Here is a 26,688-nt window from a genome sequence, read left to right on the forward strand (position 1 = left end):
CCCCCGGGAGGGCGGGAAGAACCTTCCCCGTCGCGGAAGGAGCCCCGAACCCCGACCACCTCCTCCTCTCTACCCCGGTGAGGCGCGGCCGGGCCAGCCGAGGTGAGAACCCCCAAGGTAACAACCAGGGGGGGGGGCCGGCCCCGGAGGGCGAGCGGCTCCCGCCCACAGCCCGTCCCGTCCCGACTCCGCCAACCCGCCGCCTCAAGAGGGGCGGTGCGGTGGGGAGCCGGGGCGGGGCGGTGTGTAGCGAAGGTTCTTTTATGCGGCGGGAAGCCCGGCGGGCTCTCGGAGCTGCGGGTGGCTGCGGCGACAGAGAGGAGCGATCCGGGCGGGGGCTGAGAGGGAAGGGGGGGGCGAGGCGAAGGAGAGGAGCCGCCGCCGAGGAGGAGGAGGAGGAGGAGGAGGAGGAAGAAGAAGAAGGGGAGCGGCGGCCGGGGCGCTGCTATTGTTCCGCACCTGCCGCCGGCCGGGACACGTGGCGCCGCTTGAGCCCCGTTCCTCGCCCCCCCGAGCCGCCTGAGCCGCACGCCATCGCCCCGGCACCATGGGCAAAGGGGTGAGCGACGGCAACGCGGGCGGGGTTCGGCCGGGGCCGTGAGGCGTTACGGTCGGGAGTGGGAAATTCAAGGAGCCGGACGATTTGACCGGTCACCCCCCCCCCCTTTTTTTTTTTTTTTTTTTTTTTCTTCCCTTCACGGCTTGAGGGCGGGCGGGGCTCCCGCTTTTGTCTGGGGAGGCCACGTCGTGTGTGAGGGCCGGTAACGGCCGTTAGAGGGCGGTGCCGGTGCCCCCCGCCCCCGTTCCGAACAACGTGCCTCCCGCCGCCGGTAGAGGAAGTTAACGGGAGTGTGTGTGGAGGGGGGGGAGAGACCCCGGCCGCAGACTTGGCCGCGGAGGGGGCCCTGTTGCCTGAACCCAAACCCCGCCGCCTTCTTCTTAACGTCTGTGGGTCGTTCCCCCCCCCCCCCTTCTGAAAAAGGGCCTCCCACCCGCGGGGCGTGTGAGGCCCGCAGCCCCCGGGGCCGGTGTTATCTGATGCCCTTTTGGAGCTGAGCTGCGGAGCGTGGCTGCTCCCCTCGTCTCCTAAGAGTACTTTAGACCTCTTGAGACACGAGGGCCGGGGGGGGGGAAGGGGAGTTGTGGGGATTATTAGGGTTTATTAGGGCTAATTTGCCTATGGGCGTGCTGGGAGATGGTGGCAGGAGGCAGGCGGTCGCCCCTGACTTTGTCGTGCTTACCCTGTTAATTGGGGTGATAAAAGCACCACAGAAGGCCGTGCAGCGGTTTCTGCCCTGTACCTGCCTTGTTTCCACCTTGTAGCCCACAAGGAGGAGAAACCCTTAATTCAGACCGTATCTCTTAACTAGGGAAAAGTGGATGTGAAGGCGCTGGAAAACAGGCGTGAAGACTTTTTGAAGTGGGATGTTGTGATCAAACACCCGTGTGTGGAGCAGAAACACCTCTTAGGTTGCTCTGTTTTTATTTTATGTTGAAAAAGTGAGGAGTAGTTGCTGGGTTTTATTGTTTGGATGTTTGTTTTTTTCCCTTCAAATACTTCCCTGTGTAGCTTGTATAGTTGGATGCGCGTAGACTTCTACTTACTTTTGTTTTAGACCTGCTCCTGGAAAATTCCCAAATCTCTCTGCTGCTCGAGGAGAGGGTAACCACGCAGGGCCGTCAGATGCTGAGGTGGTGGCGTGTCCCTGCCTACAGGTGTTCCGTGCTTCCCAAGCACTGTTCAGACATGGACTTGACTTTGCATTGTCCTCATCGGTGCGGTACAATGGTGGCAATGTTGACATAACCGTGTGAATAGTAGGGGAGCTGCAAGAACATGGCTGAATGGACAGTTAGTTGGAAATGGGGATTGAGGAGTGTGTGGGATGGGTTTTCAGGATTTGGGGGTGTGTGTGTGTGTGTGTGCTCTTTCCTCAGTGAAGTCCTTTTGATGCTTGGCAGCCCAGCGTGATGTATTTCAGTTTGGTGGGCAACAGGCAGCGTGGACGGTAAGAGGTCACCTAAGAGATAAAACATTGAGAGGGGTTTTGGTGTTGTTGCAGTCTTCTGGATGCTTTAAATTGTCAAAGAAGCCTTAGGGTTGTGTACGTATAGATGACTGTAGTGCAAAAGGCTTCAGGGGCTCAGGCTGCCTTGGCTGGACTAATAGGAGGCACAAATGCTTTCTAATATAGAAAGAAGGCTGTTGGCTGTCTTGCTTCCATTTCAAATTTTGTAGGTTGCATGGATAATAGAGCAATTGGCCTGAAGCTGAAGTGCCGACACAAGGGATAATCCAACAGTGTATGGCTGCCTTAGGCTTTCTGGTAGTAAGTCACAAGATTTGTTCATTTAGCATTGAGAATGCGTGTGGTTAGTTGGACACCAGAAAAATGAGGATGTGAGAGAGCAAGGTTGTGAAAAAGGCACTGTGTGGATGGAACGCTGAACAGCATGTGCCTGCCCCAAGTTAGGGTGCCCGAAAAGGAAACCTCTTTCCCATGGGAGCATGCGATGGAAGAGAAAGTAAGAGCATAAGTGTGAGAGGACAAGTTCCTTGTCTTTGTGGCTGTGAGGAGAAGCTGAGCGGAGTGTCTGTTTTACTTTAAATGGTAACGGGACGAGGGGAGGGCCGTGAGCTGCAGGGGAATGTTGTTCAGCCCAAAAAGCAGATTATCCAAGGGGGTGTGCGTAGTGGAGGAAAGCAGACGAGATTTCATTTCTGTTCAGAGCTGCCTGGAAACTGTCTGCGGACAGCAGCATGTTTCGCTGTGTCTCCCTCACTCCGTCTCCCTTGCTGCGTAGGCATAGCACACGATCATTAGTGTGTGCTTTGAGCTGCTTCTGGAGGTCAGTGCTAATGCCTGAACCCCAGTTAAGGGTTTTTTTTCCTGTCAGAAACTAGGAAGGCTTACTGCGTAATGCACCAACTGAGGAAAAATTATGCGAATCAAAGCGATCCTTATCTGGTGCAATTAAGAAATCTTAATATATTACTCTCCCCCTCCCCCATCTTTTTCATTCCTGCTTTTTATTACAATGGCTAGAGGATACTCCTTTTGCCAGAGAAAACCCTGGGCCCAGTCAACGCATGTTTTTGTGAAAGCAGTGTAACAGGATGAAGGGTGTCTGGCAAGTGGTCTGTACCTGTGGGTTGCAATCCCACAACGCAGTGGGATCCTGACCTGCTGAAAACTGCAGAAGGTCATGCTTCACCCAGGCCTTTTCAAGGGGTAGCTCAAGTCACCAGCTCCTCTGGGGGAGAGCTGTGTCCAGTCTACTGATCTTCATGTGTTTGACTGCTAGAGATGTCTGGATTGATGGTAGAGATGCGCTAACGTTCCAGGCAAAGAAGTGTGGGACATGACAGTCCGTAGTTGGCACAGCGCCGAAAAACCAGGAGGGGCTGCTCAGCTCTGCAGCAGTGGCGTTTGGAAGGCCAGCTCTGCACTTGGGTCTTCAAGCAGCTCCACAAGAAGTAGAGATGTTTGTACTAATATCCAGAGAATTCTTAAGGTGTGTGGGTGGTCCTGTTTTTACCCTGATGATGAAAACCCTTGCAAGGATTAGATTCCTTGTTAAGGCAGGAGAGCTTGTCCTTTCATAATTTGGGAAGCAGCAGTCTGCTCACAACGAGCAATTAATAGCTGTTGAGTAAAAACTGCTTCGTACTGTCCTAGATGCTGAGAGTCTGTTCAATTGATGCAGTTGATTAGACTTGTGGTTAAAGATAGGAGGTTGAACACAGCTCTTGGGAGGGAGTAAGAAGGATCCAGAGAAGGCATTCACATCCCTTGCTAAGATTACATAGGGTCATGGAGTGGTGTTTCCACTCCAATAGGCATAGTCTCTATCATGACTCATCTGGTTAATATATTTACTGAAGACTGTCTCATGAGGCAGTAGGACAGTAACTTTTCTGTTTTCTCTGCACAGTTGATTATAATGACATAAGTACTAGAACAGACCAGGCCTCCAGAGACTGTGTAATTTATTTTGGCTGTTGCTTGACATTTCTTGTTGGATTAGGTGATGTTAGAATAGAGTACTTCTGAGTTTGTCTGCTGATTTGCACCCCTTCTGTTTCCTGGTCAATCATGGCTTGTGTTGAGAACATCAGCCATGAATGGCTTAATTAGTCCAGAGCGGAAAAGCATAAGCTGTATCTGAAAGACAACAGGATTTTCTGGGGGCTGTATAAAACTTCTTACACTGGTGTGTACAAATGTTGTGCTTAAGCCAATGCGGGAAAAAAAATCTTGCATGGAAAAAAAAAAAAGCTGTGTTGTTTTTTTTTCTGTGGCAGTTTTGATGAGTCAGAGTTCCTAGGCTAAATCAAGTAACAGGGGTGACATTTCTGATGAGACAGACCTTCCTTTGTGTTCAGGCCATGTGATTAGTTCTCCATAAGATGTGAATCTGGAGTACCGTAGGCTGCCTTCTCCTCCTATGGCAGGAAAAGGAGGGGAGAGCAGGGAAATCCTACAGCGCTGAGAGGTGGGATGAACCCCTTGCCCCTGGCAGCCCAGCCAGCACAAGTCTTTGTTGAACAGGTGGGGTTCGTCTTGCCAAAAGAGAGACAATGGCCCTGAAGGCACAGAACAGGGGCAGGACTTTGACTCCGATCTGTGTCGAGTTCAGATTTGAATGATGGAGCAGGAAGTTCAGACTCTGCATGAAATGATCCTATAGTAAGAGCTGAAACTGATTCTACTGACTTAGCTTTTCTGTAAGGGTGGGATGTGGTACTAAAGTAACAGAAGGGAAGGTATTGTGCTTTCTTTTTATTTTTTTTTAACTGAGGAACTCTGAGCTCCTCGGTAAGATGGACTTCATTAAGACCCAAATACTTGGGTGCTTAAAGAAAGGAGTAACTATCGGCTTTTTGTCCTGACTGCAGCTGATCACTGGGGTTTTTGTTCAGGGTTTTTTTTTTTTAAGCAAATTATGCTTGAACAAGGGCGGTGAGCCTTTTCCGTGTTTGCCCACTTGTAGGTTGTCTCTGCGGCTGAAAGGGCTAAACACTCCTACGTTCCTGTGCTGTTCACCGCTGCCCCTGACATGCTGAGTAACTGTACTTCTCACAGAAGTTTCAAAGTACCAGGAGGTTTTTAGATCACCTGCAAGAGCTTGCCAACCTTTTCTGGGGGGAAGGGGTGAAGCTGAAGGTGAGGGACTGCTAGTCAAGGCACCAGCTCCTTCACCTTCATTAGAAATCATGTCTTGTCTCCAAGCAGTAATCAAGAAGCATGTGTTTTGTGCAGGAGTGTGTTTGGACTTGTCTGCTAGAGCTATAGCAGAAATTAAAGTTTTTTCTTTTGGAGACTTAAAAAGAGAGATGCTTCATGGTGACTTTTTGTGAGTTGCCCCGTGGCAAATTCTTGTGATGTGATGCTGGAATGTGAGGACCGTGATGGTTTAAGTTCTGTGGCTTTTTTTTTTTTTTTTTTTTAAGAAATGAAATGGGAATTTAGGTGCAGGGAAGAGAATGTTAGGAATGCTGACAGTCTGTAGTTCTGTATCCTTTTCCTAGACAAGAGGAGGCAAACAACTCACCTCTATTCCACTTATTGAAAACTGTTTCCATAGCACAGCTCTAGCTGCATTGCAAAGATATGGGGGATGCAAAGCTTGCCTTTACTGAACAGGGCAAGAGAGGGCTTCTGTGCATGTGAACTGTATGACCATGGCTGCAGTGGTGTGCACAGAGCTTTCTCGGAACAATAAAAATCCTTGTCTAGATGTGACTGATGGGTTCTTTTAGAAAAGTCGTTACTTTTGTCCCTTTTTGTGTATGTAGTTTCACTTTTGGTTTTGTTTTCTACTTCTCTTGGAGTAAATAATAAAAATTTCCTGTGCTTGCTGCTCAACAGGACAGTTCTTGGATCTTAACAATAGTTTCTGTGTCCAGATCGCTCTCCGGAATCCAGTTTGTGATTTGAGGTGCTCATGCAAAGATCAAGCAAGGCGATGCCTTTGAAACCTTTTCTTAATCTTGTTAACGGTTTGACTCTGGTGCCACTAACTGCTGTTTCATCTCAAAATACTTCTCAGGGATCTTATTGGGTGAAAACCTCATCGCATAAAACTTGGCAGGGATGTAATAGGACCCATGCAGAAGGGAAGGGAGGAAAAAGCTGCTGTTGGAGGCTTGTAAGATGTATGGAGTACTTAATGAAGGAACTGCACTGCGTGGCTGTACTGGTACCTGGTTTTGGTATCGCGCAGGGTGTCTAAACTTCTTGCGGTTCAGGATTATTTCTGCCTGTAACTCTTATGTACTCTTTTTTTGTCTTTTAAGTGATGTTTATATGTGCTACGTCATGACTTGTTTGTCTGTAGATCCTTGTTTACCCCATCGTGACAAGACCTAAATCTCTGCATGATTTCATGTAGAATTAACCATAATGACAGTGAATGAAAATCCATCTGAATAAAGAGGCTTTAAGCGAATCATCTGCTCTGTGAAGTGTAAGCAGGACTGAGCACAGATTGAATCTGCAAAAGTGTCCTGCTGCTTTGTATACCATTCTTGCTGGTCCAACTGCCATAAATTGAAAGCAGATTTCTGTTGCGTAACCAGCCAGCTAGGGTGCCAAACTGAGAATGAAAGTGTTGGAATTTACCCCCAGATTCGACCAGTCAGAGATACCACCTCTTATTTACCTTCAGTTGATAGGCTGCTCCTTGCCAGAGGATGTGGAGGGAGGAGAAGTTAATGCCTTGAAGGGAACATACGTATGCACTCAGGAATTGGTTTCTTCTGCTCTTCATCACTGTTTCAGCTTGAGCTGGGGCTCGCACATCAACACTGACTGAGTAGCATGTAGCTTGCTTTCCTCCTAGCTAGGCTTGCACAATATCTGGCTGTGATCTGTGTATTGGGGATGCTGTTGAGCACACTTGTCTGCTCATTAGCTCTTTTTTTGTTTGTTTGTTTACTGAAGTGGCATAACTTTAATAAACTGTAATCGTTTTGTCTGCATGGCAGTCTCCTGTACATAGTTCATGTCTACTGAGACAAGGTCATACTACTGTAGAAGTTGACTGTAAGGTGTTTCTAACAGTGCTGTGTCTTTGCTTGCAGGCTGGAAGAGACAAGTATGAGCCCACTGCTACATCAGAGCATGGCGCAAAGAAGAAAAAGGGCAAGAAGGAGAGGGACATGGATGAGCTTAAAAAGGAAGTCTCAATGGTAAGAGTGCAGGGCACAGAAAGAGGAGCTTTAAGAACGTTTACTACCCTCAAAGTCCTGTGCCTCGTGTGACAAGAGAAAAGAGCTGGTGTGTTGACAGCATGGTGTGACTGAAGGCATTGATCTCCCTTCTTGTCCCCTCTGTCTCCAAGCCAGACATGCTGCAAGTGTTTCAGCACCAAGATGACCACGCAGTAGGCCCCGAAAACATCACTTCTCAAAAGGCACTTGACACAGAACCCAAGTTCTGCTTGCCTGCATTACCCATAGCACAGTGTAGCTGTATTTCCTCACCCAGGCAAGCGCTGTCTGGATAGCGCATTGCAGGCTTTATTGTCCTGTCATATGAGTGAGACTGCTGTTTTCATTCCAGCTGAGGAGTTGAGTCTGTGCAGCTCCATTTACTGCTGGCCTCTGCTCAGACTGACCTCAGTATTATTCCTTCTAATCATGTTTGAGTCTGTGGGAAGTGTCTCCCCTCCCCATCTGTGAATGTTGGATGGTGCTATACATCTGTCTATGAGCATCATCCAGCTTAGAGCTGCTCTCCTTGAAGGTGATGCAGGTTTTATTTCTGTGCTGTGGATCTGAGTCTGGGCTTTCACATTTTTGTCCCCTCTGTTAGGGAGAAGAGATGCTAAAGCTTGCTTTAAGGTGAAATTTTGTGTTCAGTAGTGATGCTAACTGAAAGCATCTGCTCCCTCCAGTATAACTTTTTAAGTGAGGCACTGCTCTGCACCAATAGGATCCAATTGAAAAATAGCCTGGCTGCAAAAAGGAGCCTCTTTGGGGGAAGAAACACTGCTTACGCTGACAGCATTACTTAAAAATGTGTGAAATTACAGGGTTAATCTTCTGCACATTCCTACCTTCCTTCCCAACTCCTTTCCTTTCCCCTCCTCACCCACCCACCTCCAAAAAAACCCCACAAAACCACCCTACTGAGGCTTCACAGAATCTGGGGGCATAAAGACTGCACTGAGATACAGTCAGAGTTTGTTTAAAAAGCTGTCATGTCATATCCAAATAGACACAATGCTGAAGATGAGGCTGCTTTGAGTTGTGGAATGAGATTGAGATTTTCTTCACAGAGAAGGTGAGCTAGAGGCTTGCTATCTCACCAGACTGTTACAGATAGGAAACCTGGGCTGGGGGGTGGACTTGCTGAGCTTTTGCTGATCTCTTTCCTCCCCAACCATTTCTTGTCTTTCAGGATGACCACAAGCTGAGCCTTGATGAACTTCATCGTAAATATGGAACAGACTTGAGTCGGGTAGGTAGACTTTGTTTTCCCTCTTTCCTTGCCCTGATCTGAAAAGGATCAGTCTTGGCTTAGAGCACTTCACAAAGGGAGATCTGGGTGGTCTGGGTTTTTTTTTTTCTCTTTTGTTTAATCTCCCCTCCTCCAGTTAAGTTTCCCAGACTTTGGGAAAACTGTCGAGCTCACAAATACTTCTTGTTGTCCTCCCACTGCACAGCCTGGCTGCAATACTTTAGTGACTTTGTTTCTAACAAAGTCACTGTTATCTGCCTCTGAATTGTTCCAAGGTCAAGTTGATTCTTGGATTTATTTTTTTTTTTCCCCAAGGAGCTTGTAATAAAGGCAAATGTTTGTTATATTGCAGATGTAGTCTAGTGAGCTAGCACATGCCCAGAGATTTAATGATGGCTAGTAGCAGTTAAAATTTTACCCTTTTATAGTAAGAAGTGTGCAAATGTCCTAGCTAACATCAAAGTCCAGTGCAGAAGCACTGCAGCAGTTTTGCACCTTTGCTCTTGTTTGTTTTGCTTGATGTTTTTTGCATGATTGCATATAGCAACAAGTCTGCTTTTACTCTATAACAGCGCAGAGACTTGCACTTTCTGTGAGAGAACTTGGCTTCTGAAAGCTGAACTTCCTGGAAAGCCAACCCAAAGTGTCATCATCTTTATGGCCCCCAGCTTTCACTTGTTCTATAATTTGATAGGATGGATTGCACTGGGCTGTTCCTCAGAGCTCAAAGTCTGCTGCTGTAGCCTTCTTGTCCTGCCCCTCTTCAGTGTTTGTAGGTCCATGGCCTGCAGGCTCCTCAAGGAGCATCCAACATCCCATAGCTCCTCTTTTGGCATTCAGCTTTCACATCCTGCACTTGTGTTGCAGAGCCCTGGCAGCTGTGGAGATCTCATTACCTGTTAGCACTCCTTGTTGCTGTGGTAGAACATGAACAATTTCAGGGCTACCTTCCCCAGTCAGTCTTGCCACAATGCCTATAAAAGGAACCTCTCTTCTAGGGTTTGACTCCTGCACGTGCGGCTGAGATTTTGGCTCGTGATGGCCCAAATTCCCTCACGCCCCCACCCACCACTCCTGAATGGGTAAAGTTCTGTCGGCAGCTCTTTGGAGGATTCTCGCTCCTGTTGTGGATTGGTGCTATTCTATGTTTTCTGGCTTACGGCATACAAAGTGTGATAGAGGAGGCCAACAAAGATAATGTAAGTAAAAATGTCTGGTTTACTTCAAAGGCAGGTTGAGCAGCCTGTTTGGCTCAAAGCAGATTAACTTCTTCCTCTAAGCAGTCAGTCCAGAAGCTTTTCCCATAAGCATGGGAAATTCAGTGTGTGAGCTTAACATGTCTTGGAGTGCTTCCACATAATGAAATGAACAGCTGACTTCCTTCGTGTTGTGTTAGCAACACTAGCTTGTGGACAGCCTTTGTGTACAAAATGTACAGAGACTGCAAGCACCTCCATGCTTTGTAATGGGGTACTTAAATACCAAGCAATTTATCTGGACAAACGGGAAGCCTTTCAGGCAGACTGTCCTCTGACTCACTTTCTCTGCTCCTTGTAGCTGTACCTGGGTGTTGTGTTGTCAGCTGTGGTTATCATAACTGGCTGTTTCTCTTATTACCAAGAAGCAAAAAGTTCCAAGATCATGGAGTCCTTCAAGAACATGGTGCCTCAGGTATGGAATACCTCATTTCCTTGAGATCTGCCAAGCTGTAGCTTGGGGTTATTAACTGTTTTGAACATCGACTTCAATTGCAAAAGGCCTGACTGTTAGTGTGGGTTACTAGCTCTTAATTTCGAGGGGTCTCTGAGACTCCTTCCTCTCTATAGTCCAAGTAACTATGCCAGGGCAGTTCCTGGCACCCTGTGAGTTCCACCAGCTTATTAAAATTCAGAGGACACTTTCTCGATAGCCTGGGGAGTTCAGTAACTGGTGTGATAAGTATTAAAACTCAGATTCCTTCATGGACAGTCTGTATTGTACCTAACTATCTTACTGTTACCTCGGCAACAAGGAACTTTAATATCAAGAAAACAAAAATAGCTATTTTTCTAAAATAACATACATATTGGAGATAAATATCTTAGTACTAGTAGAAACCTCATAGAATCATAGCACAATTATTTTAAGGTACTCAGATCTTCTGAGCCCCTTAAGAGTTGCTTTTGACATAGGTTGTTTCTTTACTGTCTTTCAGCAAGCTCTTGTAGTCAGAAATGGTGAGAAGATCAGCATAAATGCTGAAGGTGTTGTAGTTGGAGATCTAGTGGAGGTGAAAGGAGGCGACAGAATTCCAGCCGACCTTCGGATCATATCTGCACATGGTTGCAAGGTACAGCAGTGACATGCTGTTTGAAAACTTTATTATGAAGGATGATGAATTAGTCTGGTTTCGAAGAATGTCTTCTATGCTGTGAATGGGTGGTGGAGTGGAAGAGAAGGGCGGTGGGAGAGCCTAGTGTTTTATCTGCTTTCATTGCTGAAGTCATCTCCCCGCTTGCATATGACAAAGTAATGTCTTCCATGTAGGTGGATAACTCCTCACTTACTGGTGAATCGGAGCCTCAGACAAGGTCTCCAGACTTCTCCAATGAGAACCCGCTGGAGACCAGGAATATTGCTTTCTTTTCCACCAACTGTGTGGAAGGTATGTGACTCTCCCCTAAAGCATTGACAATGCTAGTGATTGAACTGCATAGGCAAACAATGCAAATGCTGTGTGAGTTCAGCGTGTTGGTAGCCTACTCCTACCATGCAAGAGCAGGCTGGAAGTTCCCAGTAAAGGCTTTGCCCATTCCAACTGCAATACCATACAATGGGCAAAGAAGGCTCCACAGCGCTACTGTTTTTTCTTTGTAGCTGCTCCTAGAGGAGTGGTGTGTCTTAAAGCATGACTGCCTTATTACAGCAGTGCTAAAGTGCAGATAACATAATGTGAACGCAAATGGTTAGGCAGAGCTATAAGAGATACTACAGCTGCTGCAGAAAGCAGGAACTTCAAACATCTCTGGCAGAACCTCCTGTTGCAGCAGTATGGTCGTAGGTACTCTGTGCTGAAGCCCAGAGTATCTTTTCCATACCCACAGGGTGTCAAGGTGTGACTGTTCATTGATGGTGTAGAATTCTGCTTGACTCCTATCGTGTCCTCTCCAGACAGGTTCTTACCACCAGACTGTCCCCTGCTCTTTCCCACCCCCCAAAAAAACCCAACCCAGCAAAACTGAAGGATATTCTTGATCTTTCTCAAGAGCCTCAGGGAAAGAAGATGAGCCCTTACAGAAGGGAAGAGAATGCTGTCTACTTCTTGAAGATGGCTTCCTCTCATTCCCTGCAATTGGCATTTGATTCCCTGGGATAGAAGGCAGAGGGCATACAGCTTGACCAGTCACATGAGAATCCTGTGCAGCACTTATCTCCATTTATTTCTCATGCTGCTAGAGTAAAAAAGGCTGCAGTGGGAGACTTTGGCTATTGGAATGCCTACCTGCATTATTTTGGGCAAAGCTCGCTAAACTCTAGGACAGGCTGAACAAACTCAGTTTAGTGTGTTTTGGGAAGGGTTTTTGTTTTCTAAAACCTGTCTCTCTTCTAGGCACTGCCCGTGGCATTGTTATTAGCACTGGGGATCGCACTGTGATGGGCCGTATTGCCAGTCTGGCTTCTGGACTGGAAGGGGGGAAAACTCCAATTGCCATGGAGATCGAGCACTTTATCCACCTCATCACTGGAGTGGCTGTGTTCCTGGGTGTCTCCTTCTTCATCCTGTCACTCATCCTTGAGTACACCTGGCTGGAGGCTGTAATCTTCCTCATCGGGATCATTGTTGCCAACGTCCCCGAGGGGCTGCTTGCAACTGTCACGGTGAGTGAAGTTGGTAAAAAAGATTGAATGAGTTACGTATATGGTTCTTAAGGAAGCGGAGTGCTTCATGCTCAGTGTGCATTCACAGGGGTAAACACTAAAGTAATGGAAGGAACTCTGTGGTGTGTGTGTAGGGCTAGGCTTTATAAATTTGGTGTATTCAGACTAGTTGCCTGTATCAGTGTCAAGTTCTGCAGCTGTTTTTCTAATGAAGATGAGTCCCTAAGCTAGACCTGCACAGAGGCTTGGCATCATAGAACTAAAGTGAGAAAGACTAGTTCTGGACTTGTCTTGCCTTTTTCTGTGGCAAGAAGAGGCCTTCCTGTTACAACTGTTCGGGGCCTCTATACCCACAGGCATACCAGCCCCTCCAACCCTGAAGGGCTGGCAGAGCATCCAGCAAGCTTCACTCTAGTCCCAGCTTTTGATCTGGGACCTGGCAGAGGTTCTTGTAAGTTTGGTTTCCTGAAGAGATGGTGGGAGTATCTAGGTGTGCTCGGCTGTGTAGAGGGTGGTGGTGGACAGGGCTAGGGGCTTCCATACAGCGTTAGGAAGCAGAGCAGCAGCTGAGCTGGGGAATGAACAGTTGGGAGCTGGAAGCAGGTTAAGAGCCTCTGGCAAGAAAGGGTAGCTGGGGCTGCTCACTTCCTACACCAGTAAGTTGCAGCCCTATCACCAGAGCTATTTTGGGCCTTCTCGTATGTGACCTGCCTTCACGTATTTTGAGAGTTCTTATGATTAGGGAACTGCAACTTTTAACTAAAATGTTAGTCTGGGGCATGTTATTTCCTTCCTAATGCACTGAGAAGCAGGGGACTGAAGCCTTGTGAGTCCTTTTCTGGAGGCTTTGTGATGAGGAAGATGTGTCATTTAAACCTAGCAGCTGGGCCTAAATGTTGCTATTTATTTTGCGTTGGCAGGGTGGGCATGGAGTTAGGGAATTGCTGCAGGGCACATAAGCCAGTTGTCATCCCATGCCCACAGTGTAGCAGTGTAGTAGTGCACAAGCACATCTAACCTGTTGTCTTCTTCCTTGTCTCCAGGTATGTCTGACACTAACAGCCAAGCGTATGGCTCGTAAGAACTGCTTGGTGAAGAACCTGGAAGCTGTGGAAACCCTGGGATCCACATCCACCATCTGCTCTGACAAAACAGGCACTCTGACACAGAATCGCATGACGGTTGCACACATGTGGTTTGACAATCAGATCCACGAGGCTGATACTACCGAGAACCAGAGTGGTAAGACCATCTTTGCGCTTGAGGCATTTCATTAAAAAATGGCTTTTCCTGGGGCTTCTTGTACGCTTGTACTTCTAAGAACCCATGTTTCTAGCTCTCCAGTCCAAGTGAAGTTCATAGTGCAAAGACTTCTAACATATGATCTACAGTGAGCCTTAAAAGACTTGCACTGACACATAAAAAGCTTTGCATTGTACCACAGTTTTTTTAATCAGACTCCATATAGGCTGCTTTTGCTCAGAATTACTCCATTGGAATTTAAGCCTCTTGAATGTTCAGCCCCTTATGTTTGTCCTGTATGTAGAAATATTTGCTGTTCTGTACTTCAGAGTACCTGATTATTTTTGCCGAAGTGTATCTGATGAAATTGCCCTATCTTAAGTCTGCTGAAAGTGTGGGCAGCAGAGGTGTTGACTCTGATAATAAATTGGGTCTAATAAACTGGACATAGATGGAAATTTCCCATGTTGAACTAGATGGCTGCCCTCGAACAGGGGTTTTCCCAGAACATCCTCGTTGTGTTTGCAGAGCGGTAGCAATGAATGAAGTGACTGTAAGACTTCAGCAGGAAGTTTCTTGTAGACACTGATAAGAATCTGAAATCTCAGTGTGCTGTGCAATTGAGAGAGGTACTTATCTCTCCAGAACTGTTTAGTACAACCAAATTCAGGAGTTTCCTAGCTGTCATCTACCTTGTGAAATGTTGTGCTTGCAACACATTATTAGCATAAACTTTTTCCAGTGGTGGTGCTGCACCCAGCCCCCAGCCACTCCAAAACATTGTGCTTGCCTGAACCACTTAAAAAAAAAACTGCGTTACTGTTCTTGGTCTTTAACACTAGTGCAAAGTAACAAGCTATAAATAAAGTGGAAGGCACTCAGTTTTGGCCTGGCAACGGTTGGCTTGGCTGCAATAGAAATAAACCTAGAAGACTTCACTTCATGGAAAGTACACTAGCTTATCAGTTAACTCTCTGTTCAGTTCATCTCCCTTGGAGCCAACTTAAGAGCCACCATGGGAGAAGCAGTATCTTTATTTAAGTGTTGTTCCTTTGGGAGCTATTTCATCCAGTTCCTGGGTGATAGATAAAGTGAGAAAACCTAGAGATGGAACCCAGCATCCCTGACTCAAGCCTCTCTGAAAGAATGTTATCTGTCCAGAATTCCTTGGCTTTGTCAGCATGGCCTCTGCTGCTGCTGGATGCAGCCATTACTGGAATCCTGAAAGCAGAGGTGTTCTCTTGCACTGTTGGTATTTCACCCTCCGGTCTTAAAATAATCAGCTACTCCTCAAGTATCTGGGAAGGGAGGAGGATTGAAAGAGATGTAGTGTGCCGACAGGCTCTGTTTCCTGTTTCTAAGGTAAAGGTTTCTTGCTCTTAAGCCTGTGGGATTTTGGGCTTATTGACATTCTTCCTTGGCTTTCAGGTGCTTCCTTTGACAAGAGCTCAGCTACTTGGAGTGCATTGTCCAGAGTTGCAGGTCTCTGCAACCGTGCTGTGTTTCAGGCCAACCAGGAAAATGTACCAATTCTTAAGGTGAGTTCCTAAAAGAAATGTTTGTCCTGTTCCCCACCACCACGTTCCTATAGAGGTAGTGAGACTATGTCCCATGGGTCACAGGAACCTGCAAAGTAGAGGTATCTGCCATTCCTAATCTTTTCTGCAGTCTGGCACTCTTGTAGGAGACATGCTGTGGGCAGAGGAGTTGAAACTGGGAAGACATTTCCCACAGCAGACTCCCTGCCATCCACTAGCATCTACAGTCTGTCTGGGAGGTCAGGTAATTCAGACAGGGCTAGGAAAGACCAGAAAGCTTTCCTAGGCATTTCCCAATCCAAGAATCGCTGTCTCTGGCATTTGTACACTTAAAAGCTACAAACACGTGGTTCTGGGAGCTGGGAGAAGTAGACACCAGAGCTGGGGGAGCAGCAGTCGTGGGAGACTGTTTGTCTTTAGCCAGTCTGTTCTCACTGGCAAGTCTTGACTTTTTAAGCTTTTGCTGGTTCATAGCTGGTGCAAATGCTAGCATAACATCAATTCAGATTCCTGCTTCTGAACTGTGACCCAGCAAGGGCTGAAATTAACTGTAAAGTGCTTATAAGCTGTCAAACATCAGTCATGTTGCTTAGTAAACTTCCCAAGGGTGTTCTGATGCTGTGGTAACAGAAATGATGGAAAAATTATTTTTCCCTAGCACTTCTCTGACTATAACTTCATGTCATGTTTTTTAGACCTAAGATAAAGAGCTGGAGTTCTTTCCATCCAAGGAAGACTTGGGAGGGGGGAGTCTTGAAAGTCTTTAGATACCAAAAAGCAGTATAAAAACGAGAAAAACAAACAAACAAACAAAAAAACCAAAACAAAACTTCTCATGGACAAAGAGACCAGAAGGGCAAGAAATATTTGGTTTAAATTGCAGCAAAGGAAACTCAAGCAGGACATTCAGAACTCACAGATCTCCAGGACTGAGAACCCCCATCTACAATCTCTACCAGTGCTAACTTTATGGGGCAGGAGGCATGGACAGATTAAATCTTACCTGCCAGAGGCTTGATAAGCTGATCTTATATTGGGGTGGGAGAGCCCATACAAGTCTTTCTGTGTGCATGTCATCAGTCTTCATCTCACATTTGCTATTCTTCATGGGAAGCAACTTACAGCAGTTCTTAAAGTTTACCCTCCAGCCTCTCCTTCTCTGACTGCACCTGCCTACCTTACTTTCTCTGCCCTTTAAATGGGCTTCTTGACTTTTGCACCAGAAGACTGCTGCTCTCTCTAGCTGGGAGGCCTGGCATTCTGAAATGCAGTATTTGTCAGTACTAGATAATAGAATTATTTATTCTTTGCTCTTGTATCGTGTTATGTAGAAGCTGGGACTGGGCAGAGATGAATACACTTTTTTTTTTAAATATCAGATCTTCTGTGGTGAGTCTGCTGGGATGTACGCTTTGATAGTTGTTTTCTTTCCTCAGAGAGCAGTGGCAGGAGACGCCTCTGAGTCTGCACTTCTGAAATGCATTGAATTGTGCTGTGGTTCTGTCAAGGAGATGAGAGAAAGGTATCCCAAGGTGGTGGAAATACCATTTAACTCTACCAACAAGTACCAGGTAAGCATGTGTCCTCTTGAGGGAGAGCTGCTGTGTGAAGCACTTAACATAAATTTGCGCACAGTGTGCCTCAAAACTTGTTTTGGTGCCAAAATCTTGTCTAGCCATTACTTGCTTGTAAACTGCTCAAGACTATAAATTTAAGTTAACAGCCCATACTTAGTTACACTGTGTAAGAGCTTCTGGAGCTGCCTTGACACTAAGGTGTCAGCTGCTGAGGAAAGACCAGACATGCTTCCTACCTGTGCAGCTGTAGTGCATGGAGAATGGAAGAACTCAAATCTGGGAATAGGAATGAATTCCTGGGAAATGACCTTAACAGGTTGAACTTGGATATAAAAAAGGCCATTGCAACATCTGTGGTTATATGTCAATGTTAAAAAAAATGCATAGTAATTCCTTAGTTTGTGAACCTTTTTAAAGTTGTGGGTCAGTGAAAACTAGAGCAGAATATCAGAAACTGTCCTGAGCTAGTGACAAAACACTGAGCGATGGTGATTACTTGTGACCTTTGTGGTACTTGTCAATAAAACAGTTTCATTTCTTCCACCCTAGCTGTCTATCCACAAAAATGCAAATCCATCAGAATCCCGTTACTTGCTGGTGATGAAGGGAGCTCCAGAGAGGATCTTGGATCGCTGCAGCACCATTCTTATTCATGGCAAAGAGCAATCACTGGATGAGGAAATGAAAGATGCTTTTCAGAATGCCTACCTTGAGTTGGGAGGCCTTGGGGAGAGAGTGTTAGGTAAGGAAAAGCAGCCTTAATAAATGGGGAAAGATTTGTCCCTCATGCTCCTGTGTGGAGTCCCCACAGATTAAGTGGAGGGTTGTAGTCTGTTCCTGCAGTGTAACCATAGTGTTGAGTCAAGGTCACTTCAGCAATTCAGAGGAACAGTCCTGTCTTTAGCCTTTAATCTAAAAGGCAGCCTGCAGGGTCTCGTCTTGCCCAGCAGCTGGGTCGCCTAGATCAAAATGAAGCAAAGCATTTGGTACCTTCAGTCTCCATGGGGCCACATGGTATTAGATTTGCTCCACTGTGAACCAAGCTGTGTCTGGGCACCTAGCAACAGCTATTAGTTATAAGAATATGAGTGTGACTCTTGCCTCAATAGCCCTGGCTAAACCTCTGATGCTGCCCTGTTATTCTTGCATAGCTGTTTGGAGAAGCAATAAGCGTTTGCTCTCTCTGCCTCCTGATACGTAGGAACAGAGTAAACATGGGTTTGATGTGTTACAGGATTCTGTCACTTGGCTCTGCCTGATGACCAGTTCCCTGAAGGCTTCCAGTTTGATACAGACGACGTGAACTTTCCTGTAGACAAACTCTGCTTTGTAGGACTGATGTCTATGATTGACCCTCCTCGTGCTGCTGTGCCAGATGCTGTTGGCAAATGCAGAAGCGCTGGGATCAAGGTAGTTTATTCCAGGGTTGAAAATCACCTTGCTCTATACCTGTAGATACAAAGGGCTTCTGTTACTCTCTGTGTTGCTGTAATGTGAATGAAGGGAAGTATTGATCAGGTTTTAACTAGTACTACTTCAGGCTTCATTTCTGAGTTACAAATGATTGTATGTTAATAGACTGAAAAATGAGTTAGACTCCAGACTGCTAGGGCACTGGCAGGTGCTGATGGCATGGTGTCCCCAAGCATGTGATTTGGCTCAGATGTGTTCTGCATGTCCCACAGTACTGACTGAGACGAGAGAGCAAAGCACAGGCTGGAAACGGAACTAGATCTATTGACTCAGTATTAACAATTTTCTTTGCCTTCTATCCACCTTAATCCCTTGCATACTGGTAACAGGTTACTGCCTGTACCTCAGGCGTGCCTTGTGCCAGGGCTTGCTAGTAGAACAAAAGCCACGTGGCCTTTTCAGTCTCAAGGGAACCTGCCTTTTGGGCAGTGTTGCTCTGCAGTACCGGCAAGGCTTTCATGGCAGTCTGTTTGCATTTCAGGTTATCATGGTTACTGGAGACCATCCGATCACAGCCAAAGCCATTGCCAAGGGTGTTGGCATCATCTCTGAGGGCAATGAAACAGTAGAAGATATTGCTGCTCGACTCAACATTCCTGTCAGCCAAGTCAACCCTAGGTACTGACTGGTGGGGAAGGCCAGAGCTGTTCAAAGAATTAAGCATTTGCCTCTCTCCTTGCCTTGGATAATCCCTCAGCATCTCTCCCTAGATATGAAAAGCTTGGCATCTGCTTACCTCAGCATGTTGTGGCTCCTCAGTGTGTATCATGAGTTATGTGAAGAATGCAAAAGGCTGTCTTGAATGTGCATGTCTCTTGTGCATGGGAATTAGTTAGGAGTAAGCTCAATACAGGAAATTCGGGCAGTTTCTTCTGTCCTTTCTCTGCCCTGTAGCTGCCTGTCCTGGTCTGTCCCCATGCTGGGGGAAGGAAACAGCCAGCTGGCTGGAGTCTTTCGGAGGGCTGACTTTTTCCCCTTGAGCTAAGCATTTGCCCTGCCTGGTTCATGTCGCTGCACAAGCACCATGTACTGGCCCAACGTAGCAGGCAGGAAAAAAGTATCTAAAATGGCATGGGGGAGGGAAGTGGCTGTTTGGGGACTGTTTTGAGCAATGCTGCTGCAGAGCCTGAAAGCACATGCTCCTGTGATTCCAGATCTTTAAACAGAGGCTAGGTCTAGTTTTACCCCCAAACATATACTTAATCAAGCTTATTTAGTAAGATAACTTACAGGTTCATGGGAAAACTCTGGTAAAAAGAAAATGCCTAGTTTGTTAGTCACAATCCAGACTGAATGGGCTACCGAAAGTAAACTCTCTTTAACTGGTTTATACTGTTTAGAGAGAAGAACTTAAATGCCACTTATAAACTTGATCATTCAAAGCCCAGTTCTGTCCCTCCTGCTCTCAAACTCTCTTCTGGGTGTGATTGTAGGTGGGCAAAGGGAGCAGGATTTGGACTGGGTAGAAGAATTGGCACTAGTTGGTAGCTACAAGCAGAATAAATGTGATAATGGAATTCTTTCCTCTTAGGGGTTAATGTTTGCCTTCATAGCTTAGTGCAGAACTGAGGCATCCTCAGAAAATGTGCTTTGGCATAAGCGGGCTGTTTGCAGAATGGCTGGGCTGTCTGCATTGCTTAGCTTGACCCAGCCTGTGTTTGGGCTGGAGGGTAGCCATGTAGCTTATGAACTGTGAATAGAGACACCCTGTGGAATGAAATTGCTTGGGGAAGACAAGTATTGTGACTGAATTCTTTTCTTTTTTTTCTTTTTTTTTTTCTTTTTTTTTTTTTTTTTTTATTTGAGGGTAACTTCACAACCTAGCAGTGCAGGCTGGGGACCACTGGGCTGTGTGACTGAGCAGGTCAGCAGCTGGCTGTAAGGGTGGAGAAGGAATTTCCCTGTCTAAACTGGGTGATAGCATGAGCTGTGTGGATAGTCTTCTAGACCTATAAGGGATGGTATGCTGGCTTAGAGAGGTGGTAGTTTGCTGTAGCATGCAGGGTACCAAACCAGTCTAAATATAACGTTGCATGCTTTTGTTGCTGAAGAGTGTAAAATAGTCTGAACTGGCATTGCGTGAGCTCTCTCTGTGAAGAGCCACTTGTAGATCATCAGTCTATTGCAAAAAGGATTGCCTGCAGAAGCCCACAGCATCTCTTGTGATGTTGGAAGCTAACTGCCTGAGCCAGGGGTTCCTTTCTTGCAGAGAGGCCAAGAGCTGTGGAAACAACTAGTCTTTGCCTTGATGTATTTTAAAAAGCCATAGAAAGAATTAGTCTGCTCATGGGTTTTTTTGCTGTTGCTTGGCACTGTCTTGTTGTCTGTGTTCCCCATCTACCTTTTAAACTTGGAGCATCAAACTTCTGTGCAGAGGCTGCCTGGGTTAGTATTCAGTTACAGCAGGCGTTGGTCTTTCCCTAGAGCACTGAAAAGCCATAGTTTTATGGGGCAAATACAACTAAGGAGAAACTTAGTTTAACTTGTGAAGTAAAACATTATATTGTTTCTTGATTGCAGGGATGCCAAAGCTTGTGTTGTTCATGGATCAGATTTGAAGGACATGACTAGTGAGCAACTGGATGACATCCTGATTCATCATACAGAAATTGTCTTTGCCAGAACATCTCCTCAGCAGAAGCTTATAATTGTGGAAGGCTGTCAGCGACAGGTAAAGAGAAGGGAGTCCAAGGATTTCATATCAGAGAAATCCCCAGACATGTAGATATATAAACTACCAACCAGTGCTGCCTTCTGAAGTGGCAGGGCTTATTCTTCTCAGTGCCCTCGGGTAAAGGGCCAGGCTAGATCTCAGTCTGTCAGCAGTCTTCAGCTGCTGATGTCTGGCTGCTGTACAATACATAAATAAAAGGGTCTTGCAGGAAAACACCTTCAGTTTGTACTGAGGCTTTCTTCTGATCCTAGGATGCTTAACACACTTAATTCCTAAATGCTCTGGAGGTGCTTGGCAGAGGAGGATTCAACAAGTTTAGATGTTGTCCAACATCTCCTTTGGAGAGAGCAGCATGGTTCTCTGATAAGCCTGATCAGAATGGGGAAAGGGGTGAGGGGAGGACAAGGAGAAACTGATGTCTCTTTACAGCAAAGTGAAATAGGGATTTTTATGCTTCAACTGCTGAAAGATAGAAGAAAGCTTTTTCTGCCCAAAACATCTCACATGATGATTTCAGTCTTTATATCCCTCTCTTTGACTAGGGTGCCATTGTAGCAGTCACAGGTGATGGTGTGAATGATTCCCCAGCCCTGAAAAAGGCTGACATTGGTGTTGCTATGGGTATTGCTGGCTCAGACGTCTCCAAGCAGGCAGCTGACATGATTCTGCTGGATGACAACTTTGCTTCCATTGTCACTGGGGTTGAAGAAGGTGAGTTTATCACTTGTGTGCAGTGGTGGCAAAGTGATATGCTTCAGCAATGTTGTTTACTCATTCCCTCTGAAGTAAAGGTGTCTGGAGGGCTGTCCTTTATTCGAGCTTGTCTCCATGACAAGTGTTTCGAGGAGGACAGCACTTCCCTCCTCCATTCAAAGTCTTCTTCTCCCTTTCCATGGGGCCAGCATGACCCTTTGGGATCGGTAACAGTAGAAAGCAGCTGAGTAACAAAAGCTACTTTGTCCTTTTGCCTGACACCGACCCTACAGTCAGTCATCTTTGCCAGCTGAGTCTGACACATTTTCCTCCCTGATGGAGCAGTAGCTCTCAAACAGGAGCAGAACAGAGGTTATCTCCAGGGGTTCTTGATGATCTTCAGAAACCAGGGCTTAGTATCTTACTGCTGTATGCAGTGAAGCCTGATTGTTCTGACCAAGAATGTTACTCTGTGTAGGTGATGCTGTGGTGGAGCACACAGTCTCACACTTAAGTGCAAGAGACCTCTTCAGTTTGCTGCACTAGAATTTTGCCTTTCAGTGTTACCACTGAAGCTGCCTGTGAGCTACTTGGCTGCCTTCTGCTGATAAGTGAGAGTTATGTTGTTCTCTCTTCCTTGCCCCAGGGCGTCTGATCTTTGATAACCTGAAGAAGTCTATTGCTTACACCTTGACCAGTAACATTCCTGAAATCACGCCGTTCCTGATCTTCATCATTGCAAACATACCCCTTCCACTGGGAACAGTCACCATCCTCTGCATTGACTTGGGCACTGACATGGTGAATGTCTTTTTTTTGTCTCAAGAAGAAATGTGGGTGTTCTTAGGTATCCTAAAGAAAGGACAAGTGGAAGGAAAATGCTTAAATACAGTTTTCTCTAGTGTTCTGATTTAAAACAAGTGACCATTTGATATTCCCTTAATCCACACTCCCTGTCTCATGGCTCTGAGTCTGAGGATCCTTCAGTACCATGTAAGGACAAACTGGGGATGGGGAAGGTGCTAAGATCCTTCCTTGAATACTACAGTTAGGGCTTTCGGGCAGTGCTGTTTCTCAGGCTGAAAACATGGGGCAGGGAAGGCTATATACAGTGGAAGATTGAAACAGTTCTAACAATGGTTCTACCACTTGCAAAGGTCCCTGCTATCTCCCTGGCATATGAGCAAGCAGAGAGTGACATCATGAAGAGGCAGCCTAGAAATCCCAAAACAGACAAGCTGGTGAATGAACGGCTGATCAGCATGGCCTATGGGCAGATTGGTAAGCTGGTCTGTTTTCTCTGGCACTGATTTGAACTCGGTGGTAGCAGGGGTTATACACCATCCTGAGTCAGTGACTTTTCTGCTTATTTTGGTAGGGTTGAGGTTTGGGATGTGCAAACCAGAACCTCAGGCTGTTAAGAACTTGCCGTGATTCTGCCCCCATGGCACATAGCGGTGGCTTGTGCAGCTTGATCCATTGAATCGCTTTCACAGTAATTTTGTTTAATTGCATAGTGCTGTAAAGGAACTGGCTGACAACCAGCTCTCCTCTGGTTCAGACTTGTTCAGCAAGAACATAGATCCCATTGTTAGTTTAATTAGAAGTAAAGGATTCTCTCCAGCGTATCCCTAAACACACAGTATTAGGAGCCTTGATTAAAGGCAGCTAGAGAGATGTGCCCAGTTCACAGGACGGGAGCTCATGCTTAATTGCAGCAGACCTTGGGAACCTTCTTGACTGTATTTTGCAAGGGTTGGGGGTGGGCAAGGCTTAATGAGAATACAAAGGGAGTTTTATCTTGTGTCCTTGAGTACCATGCCATCACAGCACAGGGCAGAACAGAAGTAACTCTGTACAAAGTTGGGAGCAGAAGCCGCTCAGCAAAAGGGTTGCAGCTGAACTTCATGTTAGTGTGAACTATTTCTATAGCTGTTGTTTGGCAGACTGAGCACCACAAGGAGTAATTTTTTTAGGTGGTTGGGGTCTCCTGCAAACTGCTTTCTGTTACAATCGCACCGCACAGTAGCTTCATCAGTTTTATCATCCTTTCTTGTCTGTTTAGGTATGATCCAGGCCCTTGGAGGTTTCTTTACCTATTTTGTAATCATGGCAGAGAATGGGTTCTGGCCTTCTGGCTTGCTAGGGATTAGAGTTCAGTGGGATGACCGATGGGTTAACGATGTGGAAGACAGCTATGGGCAGCAATGGGTAAGTTTTGAGGCACAGCTTAGAGGCTGCCAGCCAGAATACTAATGCCTGCTGAACTTGGTGTGAGCACCAGAGAGCAAAGGCAGCATGTCTGAACGAGTGCTCTCTGCTTTGTCTGCTTCCTAGACCTACGAACAGAGGAAAATAGTGGAGTTCACTTGCCATACAGCCTTCTTTGTCAGCATTGTGGTTGTGCAGTGGGCGGACTTGATCATTTGTAAGACCCGAAGAAACTCCGTCTTCCAGCAGGGGATGAAGTAAGTGAGGCTGCCCATGGAGGATTTAGAATGGGACTCTGTGTATTCTCCAACACACGGCATTCTAGTTCTTTGTCCCAGCAGTGTCTGGGCATCTTGGCATAAGTCTTGAACAGTCTGGTGCCTTGGCAGTGAATAAGGGGGACTGGGTGCTCTCTTGTAGTACCTGCTACAGTTGTCAGGCTGAGACAGTGAAATGCTGACTTCTGCTGGCATTGTCTGTGGGAGGTAGCCCACCTCAAAGGACAGTGACATACTCCAGCACACAGCCTTGTGCGGCAGCAGAGCAGCTGATGTATCAAGAGACCTGGTGGCATGAACCCCAGCCTCCTTCTGAATTTGTGATGAAAGCAATTGCTGGTTGACTTAGTTGTGAACTGGAATATCTCTGTCTAGAGACATAAGAGACCCTTGTGACAACCGTGCCATCATCTTGGATGGCCTGATAGTCCCCACCTGACGGACTTCTGGTCTAGCCCAGAATGTCTGTTTCCATTCACTACCATGTGGCCACTAGGTGTTTTTTTAGGATTTCATCTGTGAAAGTCCCTGACTGCTTTCCTGTTTCTACTAGGAACAAGATCTTAATATTTGGTCTCTTTGAGGAGACTGCTCTGGCTGCCTTCCTCTCCTACTGCCCTGGGATGGATGTTGCTCTAAGGATGTACCCTCTCAAGTAAGTTGCATCATGCTTTGTGTGCAGCAGGCTGTGTACCACAGAACAATAGTGCTTGGGTGGTGAGATGGATAAAAAGTAGTTGTGAGCTTGTGGATCGTGAAATCTAGTCTTAACACAAAAGAGCTGAGCCTAGAGGGTGTGAGTGATGCTTTGCTGTAATGTGGCACGCCAGGGGTTTGCTTTTCTTCACTTCTTATGGAAAGTTTGTGGGGAGCCTGCAGTTCGGTGCCCCACTAAAAATTAGCAACACAACTTCAGTTGTACCAGTGCGCTGTAGTGCAGCTGCTCTTGTACTTACTTGCATGGGGTATTTTTATGGGTAGGGGTATGTACCTCCAAAGAAAGCCAGAAAGCCTCCATAGGCCAAGGGACTGTTCTTTACTAAAGAACTGGTGATGACATCTTGTGCCTTTTTCTACCTTCCACAGAAATAGCACAAGTAGTAAAGTCTTTTGAAAGATGCTACATAGGTGCAGATGACCAGCTGGCGCACAGTAACTTTCCTAACAGTTGGGAGGGTGCCAACATCTTAAGCATTATTGCTCAACAGCATGCAACGTTTCATGGCAGGGTTTAGTCTCAAACTTTGAACAGTCCTCTGGCTTAAGTGCCATGAAATTTTCATGGCAAAAAAAATCCTGGTACATCTTGCATTTCCTTCAGAAGTGTTGTCTGGAGTTTGGTGCTGAAGTGTGAGCATTTCCTGACAAGAAAGCTGGCCTCTGCCCAGTGCCTGCAGCAGCTAGATGTTAGCATGTGTAAATTGTAAGGGAAACCAATACGGTTTAAGTGAGCAAGGCTGTGGGCACAAAGGTTATGTGTACTTAGAGGAAATATTCCTAGATTAATAGGTGGGGAGGTGCTGGTACAGAGATGAACAAAGGTGCTGTGACACACCTTATGTTGGAATTAATATCCAAAAGTGGATTAACCTATTGCAGCAGAAAACTTGGTGGTAATTCTTGGCTTGGAGGGTTCTCGGCTGACCCACAGCCTTGTGGGAGCTGGTATGCTGGCAAGCTGGGACACGCCAGCCTTCCTGCACTCTTCTGTGCCATCAAGTCAGAGCTCTGCTAGGCAAAGAGCATCTCCACTGCCTGCGTTCTCACTGTCTCCTCTCCCAAACAGGCCAACCTGGTGGTTCTGTGCTTTCCCATACTCCCTCCTCATATTCCTGTATGATGAAGTCAGAAAGCTCATTATCAGACGCAACCCTGGTGGTAAGAATATGCTGCTAATCTGTGTGTTTCCTTCCTCACCTCTTCATGCTGCCAAGTTCTGTAGAAGCTCTGATAATGCTCAGGGACCCCCAGTGCTGAGCTCTATGCAGGGGTGTATTTTGCTGTGTTTTCCCTTCCTCAGCATTAAATAGTGCAGTTAGTTCAAATTAAGGACTTTCTCTGTCCCTCTCCCTGCATTATCCTGCAGTATATGAAAGTAGCAATGCACTGAAGTAGATGGAAAAGACTGATTAAAGCTCGGGTAGTTCTAGAAAGCTGGAACGGGGCCTGAAAGCTGCAGCACATCAACAGTTTGGCAAGATGTTTCCATCGTGGCAGGTCACTTACTAGCTCAGGTGCTACAGTGCAAGTTTCCAGAGCTTATAAAAGGAGCTCTTGTGAAGCTCATAACCTGGTCTGCCTTAAGACTAACTCTGCTTTCTCCCTCCTTTTCCTTTAGGTTGGGTGGAAAAAGAGACCTACTACTAAAAAGCACCTGTAAAACATTCCACGCACAGCCCATGCCACCTCTCCACCATCTCCCCTGTGTGTGTACTTCATCTTTGCAAGTGCAGAACTTCCTGGACAGGAGCGAGCTGAAACGAAAGGAAACGTGAAGAAACATGGACTGGAGGAGAAAGCAAGGGGGAGGTTGGGGTGGGGGGAGTGTCCGACCATCAGTCCATGGGGATGAGAGTTTGAGTAGTTTTATGTGCCTTTTTGTTTTTGTAAAAGGAAACTGAAGATTTTATATGTGGATTTTTACAAATAAAGATGGATTATAAGAGGATGCCCCCA

The 26,688-nt window shown here is 46.3% G+C and overlaps 1 protein-coding gene across 1 annotated transcript; it reads left to right on the forward strand.

Annotated features, from left to right (window-relative positions):
* The first annotated feature begins 291 nt into the window (after positions 1–291).
* On the forward strand, positions 292–26,688 carry ATP1A1 (ATPase Na+/K+ transporting subunit alpha 1). The gene is made up of 23 exons (XM_075034385.1): positions 292–559; positions 7,088–7,195; positions 8,409–8,468; positions 9,467–9,667; positions 10,026–10,139; positions 10,663–10,797; positions 10,995–11,112; positions 12,058–12,326; positions 13,370–13,568; positions 14,997–15,106; positions 16,543–16,677; positions 17,233–17,425; positions 17,918–18,093; positions 18,638–18,774; positions 20,677–20,827; positions 21,373–21,541; positions 22,170–22,324; positions 22,681–22,804; positions 23,589–23,734; positions 23,861–23,991; positions 24,566–24,667; positions 25,799–25,890; positions 26,351–26,688. The coding sequence occupies exons 1-23, from the start codon at positions 548–550 to the stop codon at positions 26,377–26,379; spliced, it is 3,066 nt and encodes a 1,021-aa protein (XP_074890486.1). The 5' UTR covers positions 292–547; the 3' UTR covers positions 26,380–26,688.

The sequence above is a fragment of the Buteo buteo genome, chromosome 8, assembly GCF_964188355.1.
Source record: "Buteo buteo chromosome 8, bButBut1.hap1.1, whole genome shotgun sequence".
NCBI classification, from domain to species: Eukaryota; Metazoa; Chordata; class Aves; order Accipitriformes; family Accipitridae; genus Buteo; species Buteo buteo.